This window comes from Erinaceus europaeus, chromosome 4 (genome assembly GCF_950295315.1).
Source record: "Erinaceus europaeus chromosome 4, mEriEur2.1, whole genome shotgun sequence".
In the NCBI taxonomy this organism is placed as follows: Eukaryota; Metazoa; Chordata; class Mammalia; order Eulipotyphla; family Erinaceidae; genus Erinaceus; species Erinaceus europaeus.
In genome coordinates this window covers 29,186,183-29,204,019 of record NC_080165.1, presented here as the reverse complement: position 1 = coordinate 29,204,019, position 17,837 = coordinate 29,186,183, and the positions used below count along the sequence as shown (strand labels likewise).

Here is a 17,837-nt window from a genome sequence, read left to right as displayed (position 1 = left end):
CAAGTAGTGCAGCAGTGCTGCAGGTGTCTCTTGTTTAGATTCTGAATACATATATAGCAACATAACAAGTACTGAAATATATATTACAGGGATAGTATAACAAGTCAAATATCAAATCGTGGTATTTGCAACATCCACTGTTTTTCTCTGCTGGGTGAGATCCTATTGAGAATAATAAAAAAGCAAATTTATTTTTATTTATTAATTTAAAGTTTTTTTTTAATTTTTAAAAAATATTTATTCCCTTTTGTTGCCCTTTTTAAATATTTATTTTATTTATTTATTCCCTTTTGTTGCCCTTGTTGTTTTATTGTTGTAGTTATTATTGTTGATGTCATTGTTGTTGGATAGGACAGAGAGAAATGGAGAGAGGAGGGGAAGACAGAGAGGAGGAGAGAAAGATAGACACCTGCAGACCTGCTTCACCGCCTGTAAAGCGACTCCCCTGCAGGTGGGGAGCCGGGGTTCGAACCGGGATCCTTATGCCGGTCCTTGTGCTTTGCGCCACCTGAGCTTAACCCTCTGAGCTACAGCCCGACTCCCTTGAAGTTATTTATTGTATAAAGGCCAAATGAAACTAAGATGAAAGGGTGAGACAGAGGGGGAAAGAGAGACACCTGAGGTTCTGCTTCACTAATTGTGAAGTTTCCCCCCAGCAGATGGGCACCAAAGGCCTGGACCTATATCCTTGAGCTCTGTAGTTGTTGCGGGTTTAAAAATCAGAGCCAGGACACTGAGAGCAGTCATCATAGAAGCAGAAGCTGCTAGGTTAAGGCAGTGGGGACTTGTACCCATTGCTCAGGGTCTGGTTGCCTTAGCTACCATTGTGGTTACTTTTTTGTTTGTTTCAAATCTCTTTGTTTATTCTTTTTTAATTTTTTTATAAAATAGAAATATTGACAAGGCCATAGGATAAGAGGGGTACATTCCACAAAATTCCCACCACCAGAACTCCATATCCCATTCCATCCCTTGAAAGCTTTCCTATTCTTTATCCCTCTGGGAGCATAGACCCAGGATCATTATGGGGTGCAGAAGGTAGGAGGTCTGGCTTCTGTAATTGATTCTCTGCACATGGACATTGGCAGTTCAATCTATACTCCCAACATGCCTCTCTCTTTCCCTAATGGGGCAGGGCTCTGGGGAGGTGGAGCTCCAGGACACATTGGTGAGGTCATCTGCCCAGGGAAGTCAGGCTGGCATCATGGTGTCATCTGGAACTTGTTGGCTGAAAAAGCATTAAGATATAAAGCAGAGAAATTTGTTAAATAATCAGGAACTTAACGGTAAGAATAGAGCAGATGGGATATAGAATCTCCATTTTGGAAAAAGCTAGTAGGTCTATTTTAGGTATATTCCAAGGGGCTCATGACTTTACTAGGTTTTGCCTGAGTCTGACAGCTAGCACGCAGGTGGACCCAAATTATTGTCTGGGGAGATGGTATTACAGTTGGAAAAAGGACTAGAAAGGTGCATCGGGGGAGTCGGGAGCAAAGCACAAAGACCGGAGTAAGGCTCCCGGTTCAAGCCCTGGCTCCCCACCTGCAGGGGAGTTGTTTCACAGGCGGTGAAGCAGGTCTGCAGGTGTCTATCTTTCTCTCCCCTCTCTGTCTTCCCCTCCTCTCTTAATTTCTCTCTGTCCTATCCAACAACAATGACATCAGTAACAACAACAATAATAACTACAACAACAATGAAAAACAACAAGGGCAACAAAAGGGAAAATAAAGGAAGAGAGGAAGAAAAAAAGAAAGAAAGAAAGAAAGAAAGGAAGAAAGAAAGAAAGAAAATGAAAGCTGGATTAGAGCAGAGAGTAGCTCCCAAATATGAAGAAAATATATAAATATTGTTAACTGTAAACCCCATCAATTTGATCTGAGGCCCATATTCAGCATAAGAGCCTGTGTAACCTCTGCATCCCTCTACGTCTGAGCTCACATCCTGTGGTCAAGGCTAGGAACATTCCAGGCTGCACTAATTTCAGGACCCATTTTCCTCGAGTGGTAAAGTGTGTTGTCCAACCTCCCTTCAGAGAATGAGGCTCTCCCTACCACTGTTGATCCACATTGAGGGCAAGGTCCTATAGAGGCCTACAAAGCAGTCCATTATGTTTTTCCTGATGATGATGACCAGTGACAGTGGTGAGAAGGACCTGTTAGAGGTCTAGGCCCATAATGTCTGTGTGGAAATCTCAGGACTCCCTGATTAGGGCCCTGGGTGATGGGGTGGCCTGATAGTGACCAAAGAGTCATCATTATTAAAGTATGCCAGTCTCTTTCCCTTATCCAACTTCTGTAGTCCTTACTTGGTCTGACAAGTTTGGCCTTGGAGTGACTGAGGGAAGTGAAATAGGTATTAGGTGAGGAGGGTACCTAGGTCTAAGTAGAAACTATTTGATGGGGAGTTGGGTGGTAGCACAGTGGGTTAAGCGCACATGGTGCAAAGCACAAGAACTGCAGTTAGGATACCATTTCTCCTGTGAGGGCGATCTGGTTGCGACATCTGTCACCCCATTGATCGCCAGGGTTGATTCAGCTGATCTGGCCCGCTAAGCTGGTGTCCCTCTCCTCCCTCACCACTCCATGTGCGTCCCTCCTGAAGCTGCGCGTTCAGTCAAAGAGGATGGCCTTCCCCAATAGAGACTGACCGGTCTTCTGTAGAGGGTATAGGAGTAGCTGTGCTCCCCTGCTAGAACCTCCAAACAAGCTCTCAAGGATACTGTTTCTCCACTCCTCACCTGCAGGGGAGTCACTTCACAGGTGGTGAAGCAGGTCTGCAGGTGTCTATCTTTCTCTTCCCCTCTCTGTCTTCCCCTCCTCTCTCCATTTCTCTCTGTCCTACGCAACAATGAGGACATCAATAACAACAATAATAACTACAGCAATAAAATAAGGACAACAAAAGGGAATAAATAAATAAATCTTTAAAAAGTGTTTTAAAATGTTTTTTAAAAAGAAACTGATTAGTTACTTTATGATAACATTTTTAGGTCTTTCTAATTGCTTGCTGCACTTATCGGGTCACTGCCAACTATTGTGCACTTTTGCTTTAAGGTGTGTATTTTCCTCTAGCTTATGGGTACATGTGCACATGTGCCCTATTGATACGGAAAACAGATGAACACAAAGTGCGCACTCTTCCTGATTTCCCCTATGTGGATATTTTATCTATGTGCCTGGTGGAGAAGTGCCTTTCCTCTCTGATATGGAGACATACAGCCTAAAACTGCATTTCCTTTGTGCTTGTTCTCCTGGCAATTGAAACAGTGCCTGTAGTTGCTACCCCTCCTCCCCTCCACATTCCTAAATTAATAGGACCAAGACAATGGTGCTTACAGGTAAATATGACTAGGGAGGAATCCAACCGTCTCAGGATTGATACATACCAGGCACTAGGCCTCCCCTTCTCTGCCCATACCAAGGCCACAGATGAGAAACACATATAGCAATTACGTAAAAGACACCTTTGTCTGTTTCTGCCTACTTTGTAATAGTGAAATAAATCTGCTCCCTCTGCCTCTTTGGGCAATAAAACTGTGGGTGTTCTTCCAAGGGAGAACTTCCCAGAGTGATCTGGAATCTCCTATACACCAGTGTAATAAACTCCACTCTCACCAAGAACCAGCTCTAGTCTTATGCTTTGGGGATCATTTCTGCCACACTCTCCTAGGGCCTGGTCTACATCTAGGTTTTGTTAGGAAGTTCAGCACCAGAAATGTAATTAAGGAGTCATATGAGCTAGGAAAGGTCTCACCAGAGTAATGAAGCTGGAGGGTTGACATTTCCGATCTGTTTCTTGACGCAGCCTGAAGTGAAACATGCCGAGGTTGTTGTTAAAATTTTCGGGAGCTCTTGCCGGGCCGGCTAGCTTCACGGTGGTGAACAGAGACGCGGAGACAACGGCTGGGCAGGGCAGCTGTATTTCTTTATTCAGGAACAACGATTCACAAACTAAGACAAACTAATCACCAAACAGAACTCTGCTGTCTCTTTGCGGCGGCGCAAGCACTCTCTCTTTTACTCTGGAACTCAGGAACCCTCCAACTCTGGAACTCTGGAACTCTCATACTGGGGAACCCTCTGAAACTCTTCCACTGTGGAACTCTCTCTTACTCGAACTCAGGAACTCTGTCACTCTCGAACTCTGGCTAACTCTGGCACTCTCGAACTCAGGAACCCTCTCCCTTCCTCTCGAACTCAGACACTCTCCAACTCATGAACTCAGGAACCCTCCCTCAGGGTTCCTTGGGGCGGGGCCAAGCAGGCCCGCGAAATTAATTGGACTGATCCAATTCTCTTGGTTTGGGGAGGGCTAGAACAAACCAATGTAACGCATACGACAATTCCCCCTTTTCTTTTTAACTAAATGACTATAGTATCAAGGGTGTGGGACTGGTTGCATTGATCAGGTTGTGACCAGCAGATGTACTATCAGTTGGTATGAATTGAGAGAACCATGCAGGAAAGTGATCCCTGTGTTGTGGATATTTTTATCTTTTTCTGCATAGCTGTGTCTAGGAACATTTAACCTCAGGACATTGGTTAGCATTAGATACACCACTGGGGGTGTAAGTTCCTTTTCCAAGGTCTCTGTTATCTGGGGTTTCTCTCCTTACAATTTGCTTAGTTAACTCTTTCTTTGCCTTAACATTCTCTTTTCCACATCATAGTGTGTGCTCAACTGAGTGCACCATGACCTGGCCTCAAAACAGTGGTATTATTTATTTGCCTCCAAGGTTATTGCAGAGGCTCGGTGCCTGCATCATGAATCCACTGTACCTGGAGGCCATTTTTTTCCTTTTTCTGTTACCCTGAATGTTTTACCATTGTTGTGGTTATTATTATCATTGTTATTGACGTAGTTGTTGTTGGATAGGACAGAGAGGGGATAGAAAAACAGACACCTGCAGACCTGCTTCAACGCCTAAGAAGCAACTCCCCTGCAGATGGGGAGCCGGGGGGCTCGAACCCGGATCCTTCTGTGGGTCCTTGCACTTTGCACCACATGCGCTTAACTCACTATGCTACCTCCCAAGCCCCAAAACAGTGAATTTATAAGCAGTCAAAAATCAATTCGGGTTACTTACAACAACCATCATGTTAAGTTTTTCTGGGGGAGCTCAGTTTCAAAGCATCTGTGTGGAGTCATGATCAAGAGCCCAGGGCATAGGTGAACTTCTCACAGACCATTCTGAACAGAGTCAATTTATAGACACATGTCAATAATCTTTTTTTGATTGTTATTTTCAGAAGGTTCTTTTTCCCAGAAGGGTCTATTTTTTTTTTTTTGCTTGGTTTTACATTTGGTTTATTTCAAGGTTACTAAGTGCTTGACAGCACAGTAGTAATGAGTAACTTATCTCCTCTAATTCTAGCCCCTTTTTTGTTTGTGTACAACTTCATGGCCAGATGGCCAGATGAACTCAAAGCAGCCTATCTGGGGAGGGAACTCATTAATCTGTTTGCCATGGAGTGTGGGAGGACAAGTCCTGCTTCCAAGGCCAGTGTAACTGCACCATTTAACTCTTTCTAGTACAACAAACAATCACAAGTGTCCCAATACATAGACAAGGTTCATGCTAGGGTAGTGGTCACCTTATAGCAAGACACACTCCATCTTTATTGCATCTTCCATGCTCTCCCTCTCTATTTCCTCCTCCTCTGTATTTCCTTTCACATATATAAAAGGTTCAGGTCCAGGAACAGGATGGCAGAGGAGGACCTAGTAGGAGTTGTCTTGTTATGTGGAAATGTTATGTATCTACAAACTATTGTATTTTATTGTCAACTGTAAAGTATTAATCCCCCAATAAATAAATTTTTAAAAAGGCTGCCAGGAGTGATGTAATTGCTATGTAGGTATTGAGCCCCACTGATAACCTTGGTGACTATCACAACTACAATAATAATAATAAACAGTAATAAAATTAAAAATCAGAGAAATGCCTGCAAAATATCAAAAGATGGATTTATTAAAGTTCTAGCTGCATCTGTTTTATGAAGAAAGATTTTTCAGAATTGAAGAAATGACAGAAAGAAGAGAATCCTGCTGTTCTAGGGATGGAGAAGTCCAGAGTGGGTCTGAGAGGACATAAGGACATCTAGCACATGTCTGACTGGCATGGTAGTGTGGAGAGTTTCAGGAGAAGGAGAATGCAGGATTCAATACCTTAACTTCATTGGGACCTATCACTTCCCAGGCATTTCCCCAAACAATTGAGACACATTGATTTAGACATAACTCCTATAAAACATAACTTAAAACATAACTCCTGTACAGAGGGAGAGATTATCCTATCTTCCAGAACTTCCTCTTGCTCTTCATCATAGCTCATCACTGTGGTCTGGTCAATGATGCCTTATGAAGCCAGTGACCCTAGGACACTTAGAAGGCCTAACTAGAAATACCACTGAGCTTGGAATTTTAAGAACTCCCCTGTCCAAACAGTAGAACATCCTGACTTTTCCCTCTCAGCAAGGTACTGAGTGAATTGCTTATCATTCCTTTGCATGGCTGACAAATGACTCATCTTTATCATAATCATTTAGCTCTGTTTGTCTTTGTTTTATTTTTCAACATCTGTATATTAGTGTCAGGGACAAAATTGAAACAGAAAGAAACTCTAACATCCTGATACACTATTCAGAAAAGTATGTGGCATATCTTTTCCTTTTTCAGTCATGAAATAGAAAGTTGGACTTCTTTCTCCTTCCTAGGTAGTATCCTAGGTAGTAAAAGTCCACAGTGGTATTTGGCTTGCATTATTATCTTTTTATAAATAGGACCAGTTTCCCAAGTCAGAGATCCCACATTCAGAAGGACCCTAGCAAATCTGATGTTCTGTAATTGCAGTCTTGGAATTTCAGCAAGGAACCACATTCACTGAGCACACATTCGCAGAAAAGATACATCAAGGCCTGGTGTTTGGTGCCAGAGACAGAAGAGTGGGAAAACACCTCCTCTTCAGGAATTTTCCATTTTGTGAAGACAGATGGACAGTTCATATTAACCCGGTGTTCCAGATATTTCTGCTTCAAAGAATTAAACACACAGGTAGAATATTTAACTTGAAAGGATGCGTGAAGATTAGTCAGGGATGTGGGGTATGTAGCTGGAGGAGCTCAGTGGGAGGAGTTAAGAAGGAAGAAATTTCTAGGTAGGAAGTATAATGCTCCAGAGTGTAGACAGAGTATGAAATAATCAGGAAATTCCAGTCAGACTGGGGGTTGATGATTGCCCTAGAAAAATGGCAAAGGAGCAGCCAGGTGGTGGTGCACCTGGTTGGGAGAACATGTTCCAGCCCCCAGTCCCCACCTGCATGGGGAAAGCTTTACTTGTGGTGAAGCAGTGCTACAGGTGTCTCTCTTTCTCCCTTCTTCATCACCTTTTCTCTCAATTTCTAGCTGTCTCTATCCAATAAATAAATAAAGATAATTTTTAAATATGTATTTTATTTATTTATTCCCTTTTGTTGCCCTTGTTGTTTTATTGTTGTAGTTATTATTGTTGTTGTCGTTGTTGGATAGGACAGAGAGAAATGGAGAGAGGAGGGGAAGACAGAGAGGAGGAGAGAAAGACAGACACCTGCAGACCTGCTTCACCGCCTGTGAAGCAACTCCCCTGCAGGTGGGGAGCCAGGGTTCGAACCGGGATCCTTACGCCGGTCCTTGTGCTTTGCGCCACCTGCGCTTAACCCGCTGCAGTCCATGCTTCAGCTTGTGTTTTTGTGAGTTCACACATGAGAGGGGCCTAACTGCTCAGCATGGGTCCAAGCAGGACCTGTGAATGATAAACTAGAATAAATACACCCTATGCCTTAAGTTAGTAATTTTATTTCAATCACAAAGACTAGACAAATCACGAGGTATCTGCTGGAGAAGAAATAGCTCTGTGGAGAAAAGTAATGCTTAGCAGCTATCTAATTAGAATTATGCAGTACAAAGTTTAAAATATATAAAGCTCCTGTATTCTGTTCATATCTGAGAAATAGCCCTTTATGGGTACCTATGGCCTTCCGCAATTACTCATCCAGTGGGGTCAGCACTGTATTGCAGCTTCCATCCAATGCCACAATTGCCACCCAGGAGCTACTTGAACTTGAACTTGGGGATGCCTCTTTAAGTCTCTATTCTGAGCTTCCCTGAGTGGTGGACCATCTCTGAGGTTAAACAGATATCAGAGCACAGGTTTTCAGGCTAACAGGGCCTTCTTATCTGATACCCAGTTATTGTGCCCGCACTCTTGGGGGGTAAAGGCAGAGCTTGCAGGGGTAACCCTAGAATCACTGAAGATTTGCTTATTTCTCCTATGCTCATACAGACTGTACTTCTTGTCCATGATTATAATTAAAAGTGGGGAATTGTGGTGATGCAATATGCTGGTGACCATGGACGGAAGCCCCGACACAGCGTTGACATTAGCCTTGGCGACAGAAGGCTGACAGAGTGTGCAGTGATCTGTGCAGGCACATGGTGGACTGTAGGTGGACCCAGACTGTGCTGGTGTGCAAAGCATTGGAGGTAGGCTGAATAGACTTAAAAGGATAGCCAGCCAGAACTCTCGCTCTCTTTGGCTGCTGCTTCTTCCTGTGGTCAGAAGCATCTTGGTGGAGGTGCGTCATGGCTACTTCTCCTAGGAACTGAACACGTGTGACTCTGCTGGCAGGTAAACTTTTAGACCTCTCTATAGCCGTGAGCAACCTTTCAGAGCTTAAAATTTATCTTATGGGACTAAACTTTTGATAACTATATTCAGACTTTATAGACCTAGCATATACTTAACCCTTGATGATAAGTGCTTATTTTGCCTTTTACCTGTTTCACCCTAATAAACCTTGTATTGTTTAGACCAGTTCCAAGACCCAGCTGAGGATCCTTCTACACGCCGCAAGCAGCCCCAGTCCCCAAACCCCTTTCAGTTAATTTACAACAAGTAACATAAAAGGATATTATCTAAATTTGCATGCTAACATGGCAGAAGGAATATGATCTTAGTTATGCATATATTGAGATAGAGGCATAAGGGTTTTGACAAGAGATTATTCCTTAGAAATACTATAGTACTAAGTGGCCACCACCACTACCACCCCTCCCAGTCGAAAAACATGAGCCCTTAGATAAAATGGGCATCTAGAGATGGGAATCTAGAACTCAGAGGAAAGCTTCAAGTTATATATCTAGATCTCAAACACATCAGTTCTGAGTTGGTCCATTAACACGGACCATGTCAGTTTGATAGAGAGACTGAAAGAGGGCATGGGCCAGCTTTACAGGAACAGTAATAACTAAAAACTGGACAGAAGACAGAGCCAGAGAGCCAAATTAAACAAGCTGCAGAGGAAGGAAAAGATAGACAAGTTATGTTAACTCAATTCACAGAACAGGAAGCAAAATGGCTCATAAAAAAAACAGGAAAAAAAAAAACAAAACCTAAGTTTCCATCACTGGGTGATTAGATAAAGGAAATAAACACCACAATGGATTGCTACTGAGCTATTTAAAAAATAAAGATTAAAACTGCCATTTTCCAAAGCATGAATGGGCAGAGGGTATTATGCCAAACAAAATAAGAGAAGAGAAAGACACACACCATATGATTTCTCTCATATATGAAAGATAAAGAAACAAAACAAATGAATGTACAAAACAAACACAAGTCTTTAGTCAACAAGAACAAATAGTGATTACCGGAAAGAAAAGAGAAATAAGTAAGTCACGGCAAAAGGCGTCTTTTGCCTGGTGATAGACAGAAACTAGACTTCTGGCAGTAAGCATAATGTTGTACAAACAGCTGTTTGTATAGCTGTATAATGTTACCAATCAATGTTGCTTCAATTTAAAGAGAAAGAAAAATGACTTGAAGATGAGATGAAAGTAAACCTTACTCATGAAAAGGAGAGGTGGCTTTTGTCATTCTCATTAACTCATAAAAGCTAAGGATACCAGAGCATTTTAATTTTATTTGTGTGTATATATATATATATATATGTATATATTAGTGATTTATAAGATTATAAAATAATAAAGGAATAATTTCACATCTATTCCCACCACCAAATTTCTGTGCTCTAACCCTACTCTAAGAGTAACTACCATAGTTCTCCCAAGGTCACAGATAGGGATTGATTATATATATATATATTTTCTTTTTTTCAAGTTCATGTGCTTCAGTTCTCTATATGCCACATGAGTGAAATCATCCTGTAGTTTTCTATCACTTCCTCACTTCAGTAAGCATCATTACTGCCAGTTACATCCATTTTGTCCCAAAGAACACATTTAATCTTTTTTTTTTTATTTAAGAAAGGATTAATTAACAAAACCATAGAGTAGGAGGGGTACAACTCCACACAATTCCCACCACCCAATCTCCATATCCCACCCCCTCCCCCGATAGCTTTCCCATTCTCTATCCCTCTGGGAGCATGGACCCAGGGTCTTTGTGGGTTGCAGAAGGTAGAAGGTCTGGCTTCTGTAATTGCTTCCCTGCTGAACATGGGCATTGACTGGTCGGTCCATACTCCCAGTCTGCCTCTCTCTCTCCCTAGTAGGGTGGGGCTCTGGGGAAGCTGAGCTCCAGGACATATTGGTGGGGTCTTCAATCCAGGGAAGTCTGGCCGGCATCCTGATGACACCTGGGACCTGGTGACTGAAAAGAGAGTTAACATACAAAGCCAAACAAATTGTTGAGCAATCATGGACCCAAAGCTTGGAAAAGTGGAGAGGAAGTATTAGGGAGGTACTCACTGCAAACTCTAGTGTACTTCTGCTTTCTTACTTGGGTGCCATACTCCAAACTCAGTCAATTTCTGTTTTGCGTTTCTACTTCTTTTTTTTTTTTTACATGCATAACATTCCCCAGATTCACATTTAACAATACAACCCCCACTATTTCATTCATCATTTTTCATGGACCTGTATTCTCCCCACCCACTCACCCCAGAGTCTTTTACTTTGGTGTAATACTCCAATTCCATTTCAGGTTCGACTTGTGTTTTCTTTTCTAATCTTGTTTTTCAACTTCGGCCTGAGAGTGAGATCATCCCGTATTCATCCTTCTGTTTCTGACTTATTTCACTCAACATGATTTTTTCAAGGTCCATCCAAGATCGGCTGAAAACGGTGAAGTCACCATTTTTTACAGCTGAGTAGTATTCCATTGTGTATATAGACCACAACTTGCTCAGCCACTCATCTGTTGTTGGACACCTGGGTTGCTTCCAGGTTTTGGCTATTACAAATTGTGCTGCCAAGAACATATGTGTACACAGATCTTTTTGGATGGGTGTGTTGGGTTCCTTAGGATATATCCCCAGGAGGGGAATTGCAGGGTCATAGGGTAGGTCCATTTCTAGCCTTCTGAGAGTTCTCCAGACTGTTCTCCACAGAGGTTGGACCAATTGACATTCCCACCAGCAGTGCAGGAGGGTTCCTTTGACCCCACACCCTCTCCAGCATTTGCTGCTGTTACCTTTTCTGATGTGTGACATTCTCACAGGAGTGAAGTGGTATCTCATTGTTGTCTTGATTTGCATAATCTTTTTTTTTAACTTTGAGTAGCACTCCATGATTTTTCCCTTCCTTCCTTCTTTCCTTGTTTTTATAAGACTCAAAGCCGTGATTCTTATTCCATTGTTAAAGGCCTTTTCTCTCCTATCTCTAGGTATCCCTCATAGGGTTTTATTTCTCTCTTAAAATTTAAACTTTTAGTCAGGAAAATGAAAAGGCATGCACCAGAGAAACACATGGGACATTTGGGCAAAGATGGCTGGCCATCAGATGAAAACTTATGCCCATTTTTAGTCACTTTTAAGGCTCCACCTTCATTTCCTTTTAAAAAGATACATACACACTACATCTGTTACAACTTCCAGGTGACTTTATTTATTTTTATTCTTCTCTTTATGACCTGCAATACTACTCCTAGGAGTATATCCAAAAGGTAAGAAAACACTAATTCAAAGGGACATATACACCCGTTAAGTTTTTTTCAGTCACAATTGCCAGAGTGGAAGTAACCTAAATGCCCACCAACAGATGACTAGATAAAGAAGTTATGGTGCATATATTCAGTACAATACTACTCTGCAATTTAAAAGTGATCTCATGTCTTTTAGAACAAAATGGATAGGACTGGAGGTGATTATGCTTAGCAAAGCAAATAAGGAAGTAAAAACAACTACCGGATGGTTTTGCTCATATGTGGAAAACAGGACACCAAAACACATAAACTTGAAAAAAAAAACTATTTCTAAAACTATGAGAACTATAGTGGTTATCATGGGAGATGGTCACAGAAGTCTGATGGTGCATGCAGTGTGCAACTATATTTCTGTAATCTTATAATTTTATAAACCATTACTAAGTCACTAAAAAAAAGAAAAAAATTTCATTTCATATTTTATTTTAAGTTTAATATTTTATCACACAGTATTACATATGTTTGTATACTATGTTTTTTTCTTTATATTTTGTACAGACTTCAGGGTTAGATGTCCCAGTTAAGAATGATATAATAAATACTATGAAACTACCGAAAGTGTAAAGGTTGATGTTTGCTCCTTCTTCCTCATATTCACGCCTGTCTTACAGATATAACAGATATGTACACTTTTCAAGTCTTTTCCTGTCATTCCATATGCATAAATATATCATATACACATAGTAGTGAACTATCATTCGGTGAACTATCTTGTTGGTTCTGACAAAGAATTCTTCAGTACAGGCATCAAGCCCTAAGTCAATACTGTATTATTCTAGCCTTACTGCAGGTGTGACTTCACTGCTCAGGAACAGTGTTTTACTTAGACAGACCAAGAGAGAAAGACAAACAGAGGGCGAGATACCACAGGAGAGGAGCTTTCTCTGGTACCATGGGACTTTCCCTGGGGGGGGTCCTGGGATCTTAATTAAGTAGCACGGAAGAGTAGTCAGTAGGGGGAGCACTGAATGTGGAATTGCACTAGTCAATTATTCACACGGATGAGGCATCTGTCTTTGCCTTTGCACTCAGCCTATCCTCACGGAGTCACAGGGTGAGAGAAATGCTCACACACCCTTCCTCCCTTTATGGAGAGCAAAACCTACCACAGAACAGAATGCTGTTGGCCTTATTGTGCCTAATGAAGAAAAGGAAAGGATGGTCGGCACAGAACCTTGGCCCAATCTTCAAGCTGCATTCTACAACCACCACAGCTGAAGCAGCCACAGCCTCTGTACCTTCCTCATTCACCTCCACAAAACTCTTGTGCACAAACTTGGACAGACACAGTTGTCTTTCAGATGTCATGGCCGAAAAGTTAGCCTGGTCCTGATGAAAGGCATCAACTATTCCCAAATGTTGGAGCACGGATTCCATGTCGTAATCTTCTTCCAGTTTAAATCTTGGAAGAAGAACTTCTATTTCAATATTTCGCATGCAGCTTGGCTTGGTCCAGGCTATGAATTTTTCAAAAGTGAGATGTTTTTCTACCTGCAAGACCAAAATTGGGCTTTAACATAATGTGGATATATGTTCCCTTTCTCTTCTCTTCAATGAGTGTCGACTGTTCCACAGGGCTAGAAACACTTGCTGTCAGAAATCTGTAAGATCTTCTAATTCTCCCACTACACACAGAGCTTCTTTGCCTAACATATTTCAAACAGCTAAGAGACACAAAGATATAGCCCCCTTAACGCTGGTCCTTGCGCTTTGTGCCATGTGCGCTTAACCCACTGCGCTACCACCCGTCTCCCCTTACACAGGACTTTGTACGCAGGAGACAATATGAACAGGTTTTTACCTGGGTTATTCCCCACTTTTTATCCTCATAATAACATTATCAAGCTGATGTTGTCACTAACTCCACTTTGGATATGAAGGCACAGTGGCTAAGATGAGGGAAGTGCTTTGATAATGTAGAAACTAGCGGAAGAAGCACAGCTTCAATGACAAGTTGATTCGTTCAAAGCACACACACCACCATATACTGTGTGTTCTGCCACCTAGTTTTCTGCATCAACAACTGAAGAGGTAGGTACACAGAGGAGGTGAACACGCCCTCCCACCAAGGAGGGAAGGAGGTGCGGGAGCACTGGCTTCTTCTCACCGAGTTCAGATCCACATTGTCATCAGGAAGCAGGATGATCATGCTCAGTTCTCCATCCACGTAGGGCAGCTCCAGGACCTGGGCATGCACCTCCTTTACGTAGTTCAGTTGAAATGTCGCCTCCTGAAACATCATCTGCACTGGTCTTTGCTCCTTCTGATAGAAATATACAGTTGAAGACAGGATTAAAAGCAGATTGTTAAATGAAGCAATAAAACCTCCCAAGAGTTGTAGTAAGGCTGGGTGCTTGCACCACAAATCCACTGTTCCTGGAGGCCATTTCCTCCCATTTTATTGGCTTTGTTATTGTTGTTAGTTGTCATTTCTGCTGTTGTTGTTGGACAGGGCAGAGAGGAATTGAGAGAGGAGGGGAAGACAGAGAGGGGGAGAGAAAGGCATCTGCAGACCTGCTTCATCACCTGTGAAGCAACCCCTCTGCAGGTGGGAACCCAGGGGCTCGAACCTGGATCCTAATGCCAGTCCTTGAGCTTCACACCATGTGCACTTAACCTGATGTGCTACAGCTCCAACCTCATGTCCTTCAGTTTCTTCCCAGCATCACTACCAGACATCCATTGTTAGCAAATACAACAGTAGCCTGAGTAAGAATGTCTCTTTTTCAGCAAAATAATTTTGGCACTCGGTGCTTGCCAAAGGAGGAAATCAAATTGCACTTGTTTAAAATATTCCCTAAGGGGTTGGGAAGGAGGAGGGGCTTTGAGATGTCAGGTAATGTGGCTATTACCTGATGCAAGGCTCGTTTCAAGCTCCAACACCAAAATGGGAGTACTAGGGAACCAGGGAAAGTTCTTCAGATAATGGAGCAGTATTGCTGTGATGTCTCTCCCCTTGTCTATCTCTTTCCCTCTCTATTTAAAGTAACAGGAATAAAAGATGGCATGGGGGAGGGGCAAGTGGTGGTGAACCTGGTTGAGCTCACATTACAATGAGCAGGGACCCAGATTCAAGACCTCGGTCTCCACCTGTAGGAGGGAAGCTTTGTGAGTGGTGAAGCAGTGCTGCAATGTCTCTCTGTGCCTCTCCTCTCTTCTTCCCCTCTCCGTCTCCCTCTCCCCTCTCGATTTCTGACTGTCCCTATCCAACAAATAAAGATAATTAAAATTTTTTTTTGTTTAAAGATGGCCTGAGAACAGTGAATCATACATGTGCAAGGCCACAGTGCCATAAACAGACAAGCAAACCCAATGGACCAGGGAGATATCTCAGCATTAGAGTACAAGACTGAGGTATCTGATGCCACAGATTCCATCCACAGTACCTCAGGTATTGTATGTTCTGGTCTATTTCTATCTTATAAAAATAAGTAAATAAATCATTTTTTAAAATACAAAATCTGGGGGACCAGGTGGTAGCGCAACAGGTTAAGCACAAGGACTGGAATAAGGATCCCAGTTCAAGCCTCCAGATCCCCACCTGAGGGAGGTGGGGGGGGGGGTTGCTTCACAAGTGATGAAGCAGGTCTGAAGGTGTCTTTCTCTCCTCCCCTCTGTCTTCCCCTCCTCTCTCAATTTCTCTCTGTCCTGTCCAACAACAATGACAGCAATGACAACAATAATGATAACAACAACAAGGGCAACAAAAGAGAAAAAATAGCCTGCTAGAGCAGTGGATAGCCTGCTAGAGCACTGAGCCCCAGCAATAACCCTGAAGGCAAAAAAAAAAAAGAGAGAGAGAGAAAGAAAGAAAGAAACAAAAGAAAGAAAGAAAGAAAGAAAGAAAGAAAGAAAGAAAGAAAGAAAGAAAGAAAGAAAGAAAGGAAAGACTCTGGGTCAGCAAGCTGTCTCGCTTGGATAGTGTGCCTGTTTTATCATGTGCATGACTCACGTTCTAGTAAAGCTGCCACCATGTCAGAGGAAACCTCAGTGCTGTGGTTTCTTTTCTTCTCTCCCTGTCACTCTGTTTCTAGTTTCTCTTTCTATGTGAAAAAGAAAAGTTGACTCAGAGCAGTGAGCTCCCGTGACGACGCAAATATAGAATAAAAAGGGGAGGACTGGGTGGTGATGTACCTGGTTGAGTACACATGTTAGCATGTACAAGTACCAGGGTTCAAGCCCCCTCTCTCCACCTGTGGAGGGAGGAAGGGAACACTTCACAAGTGCTGAAGCAAGGTCCGCAGGTATCTCTTTCTCTCTCCCTCTCTATATCCCCTTCCCCCTCAAATTCTCTCTGTCCTATCAAATTACAAACAATCATCAAAATAAATATTAAAATAAATAAATAAAAACACAAAATTAAAGAAATATGTTTTTACATTCTATCCCTTGGTATACACACACACACACACACACACACACCTACTATACCACATTAATATCTTTTCTATTAATTTCTCTTTTAGCAATTTAAGCTTAAAGGAAAAAAATCTTATGTTTCCAATACTAGGTAGAAATGAATGTATAGGAAATTATTAGAGGCAAAAAAAGCAACAGTAAACCCCCCAAAAAAGTATAGACAGCAAATATATTTATTACTCTCCCCGTCTGTTTTTTTTTCTGCCGAGTTAAAATTTCACCTGGAAATGTGCCGACTTTCAAATCATCTTTAACCAACAACCACTTATACATTTATAAAGTTCAGTCTTCCCGTTCAGCTCAAAGACTTGGGCAGGAAGAAAGTCCACTCAATAGAGCATGTATTTTACCATGCGTGGGCTTGAACCCCAGCACTACAGGGGAGCATCAATAATGATACTGGGGGAGTTGCATGGATGATGAAATAGTTCTAAAGTTTCTTTTCTTTCTCCCTCTCAAATAAAGAGTGAACAAGTTGACCCTAGAAAAGTGCTCAGTGATGGTGTTACATATATTCAAGAGGCTTGCAACACATTAAAAGTGTGTGTGTGTGTGTGTGTGTGTGTGTGTGTGTGTGTGTGTGTGTGTATGAGATAGAGAGAGAGAGAGAGAGAGAGAGAGAGGGAGGGAGAGGGAGAGGGAGAGGGAGAGGGAGAGGGAGAGGGAGAGGGAGAGGGAGAGGGAGAGGGAGAGGGAAAGGAGTAACCTCAACAGGACTTCTGAAAGCTTTTTTCTCACCTGGTTTATTTTAAAAGGCATTTCTTCTGTGTATCTTTCATCAAACTGTTCATTCCACTTCCCTTTGAAGTAGATAGCATTGATGAGAACCAGCCTGGTCTGGGCATTAATTGAATTTTTGGTCAGCAGCTCTTGAATTTTACCTTCCAAAGAAAAGAGAGACAGCATTTAGTCAATTTTTATAAAAGTGTAGAGAAGACATTGTGATAAGATTTGCTAGCATATCCAAATTATAAATTATGTTATAAATATAATTATAAATATATAAATTAGATTATAAATAAAAAATGAGACATTCGTTTTTTGAACTTTGCTGTGTCATGAATGGATTGTTACACATTAAAATCACAATCACTAACACTTGGAGAGTATTCACAAAGTCAATAACAATGAAAGATTGCTAAATTACTCAAGGAAACAGTCTACACTAGATTAGAGAAGTCAAAGGGAAATGAGAAATGGGCTGGAGGGTCTTTGATTATCATGAGTGGTTGAGTTGTTCCAAGGTGACATAAAGTGCAAACAGAGCAATCACACATGCACAAGTTTGGGGCAGCCAGAATGAATATTTCAAAGGTAGAAATAGTTGGCCATAGACAACATGGAACAATAAGGGGCATCTAGAAGTTTCTAGAAGGCATTTATCATTTAATCCTTTGAACAAAACACCAGACAATTCTGGGAAAGGTGAGGTCAGCAAG

At 41.9% G+C, this 17,837-nt stretch overlaps 1 protein-coding gene across 4 annotated transcripts in view; it reads right to left on the bottom strand.

Annotated features, from left to right (window-relative positions):
• Positions 1 to 17,837, bottom strand: part of SERPINB9 (serpin family B member 9) — a 40,432-nt gene that overhangs the window by 14,980 nt on the left and 7,615 nt on the right. For 3 of the 4 annotated variants that reach the window (XM_007522187.3, XM_060189153.1, XM_060189155.1), the window contains 3 exons: positions 17,137 to 17,279; positions 14,087 to 14,242; positions 12,379 to 13,470 (listed from right to left, as the gene is read on the bottom strand). In XM_007522187.3, coding sequence (XP_007522249.1) covers positions 13,066 to 13,470; positions 14,087 to 14,242; positions 17,137 to 17,279 — 704 coding nt within the window. In that variant the 3' untranslated portion in view covers positions 12,379 to 13,065. Of the gene's footprint in view, positions 1 to 12,378; positions 13,471 to 14,072; positions 14,243 to 17,136; positions 17,280 to 17,837 lie in introns of those variants that run through there. The other variant, XM_060189154.1, reaches the window with a different exon arrangement.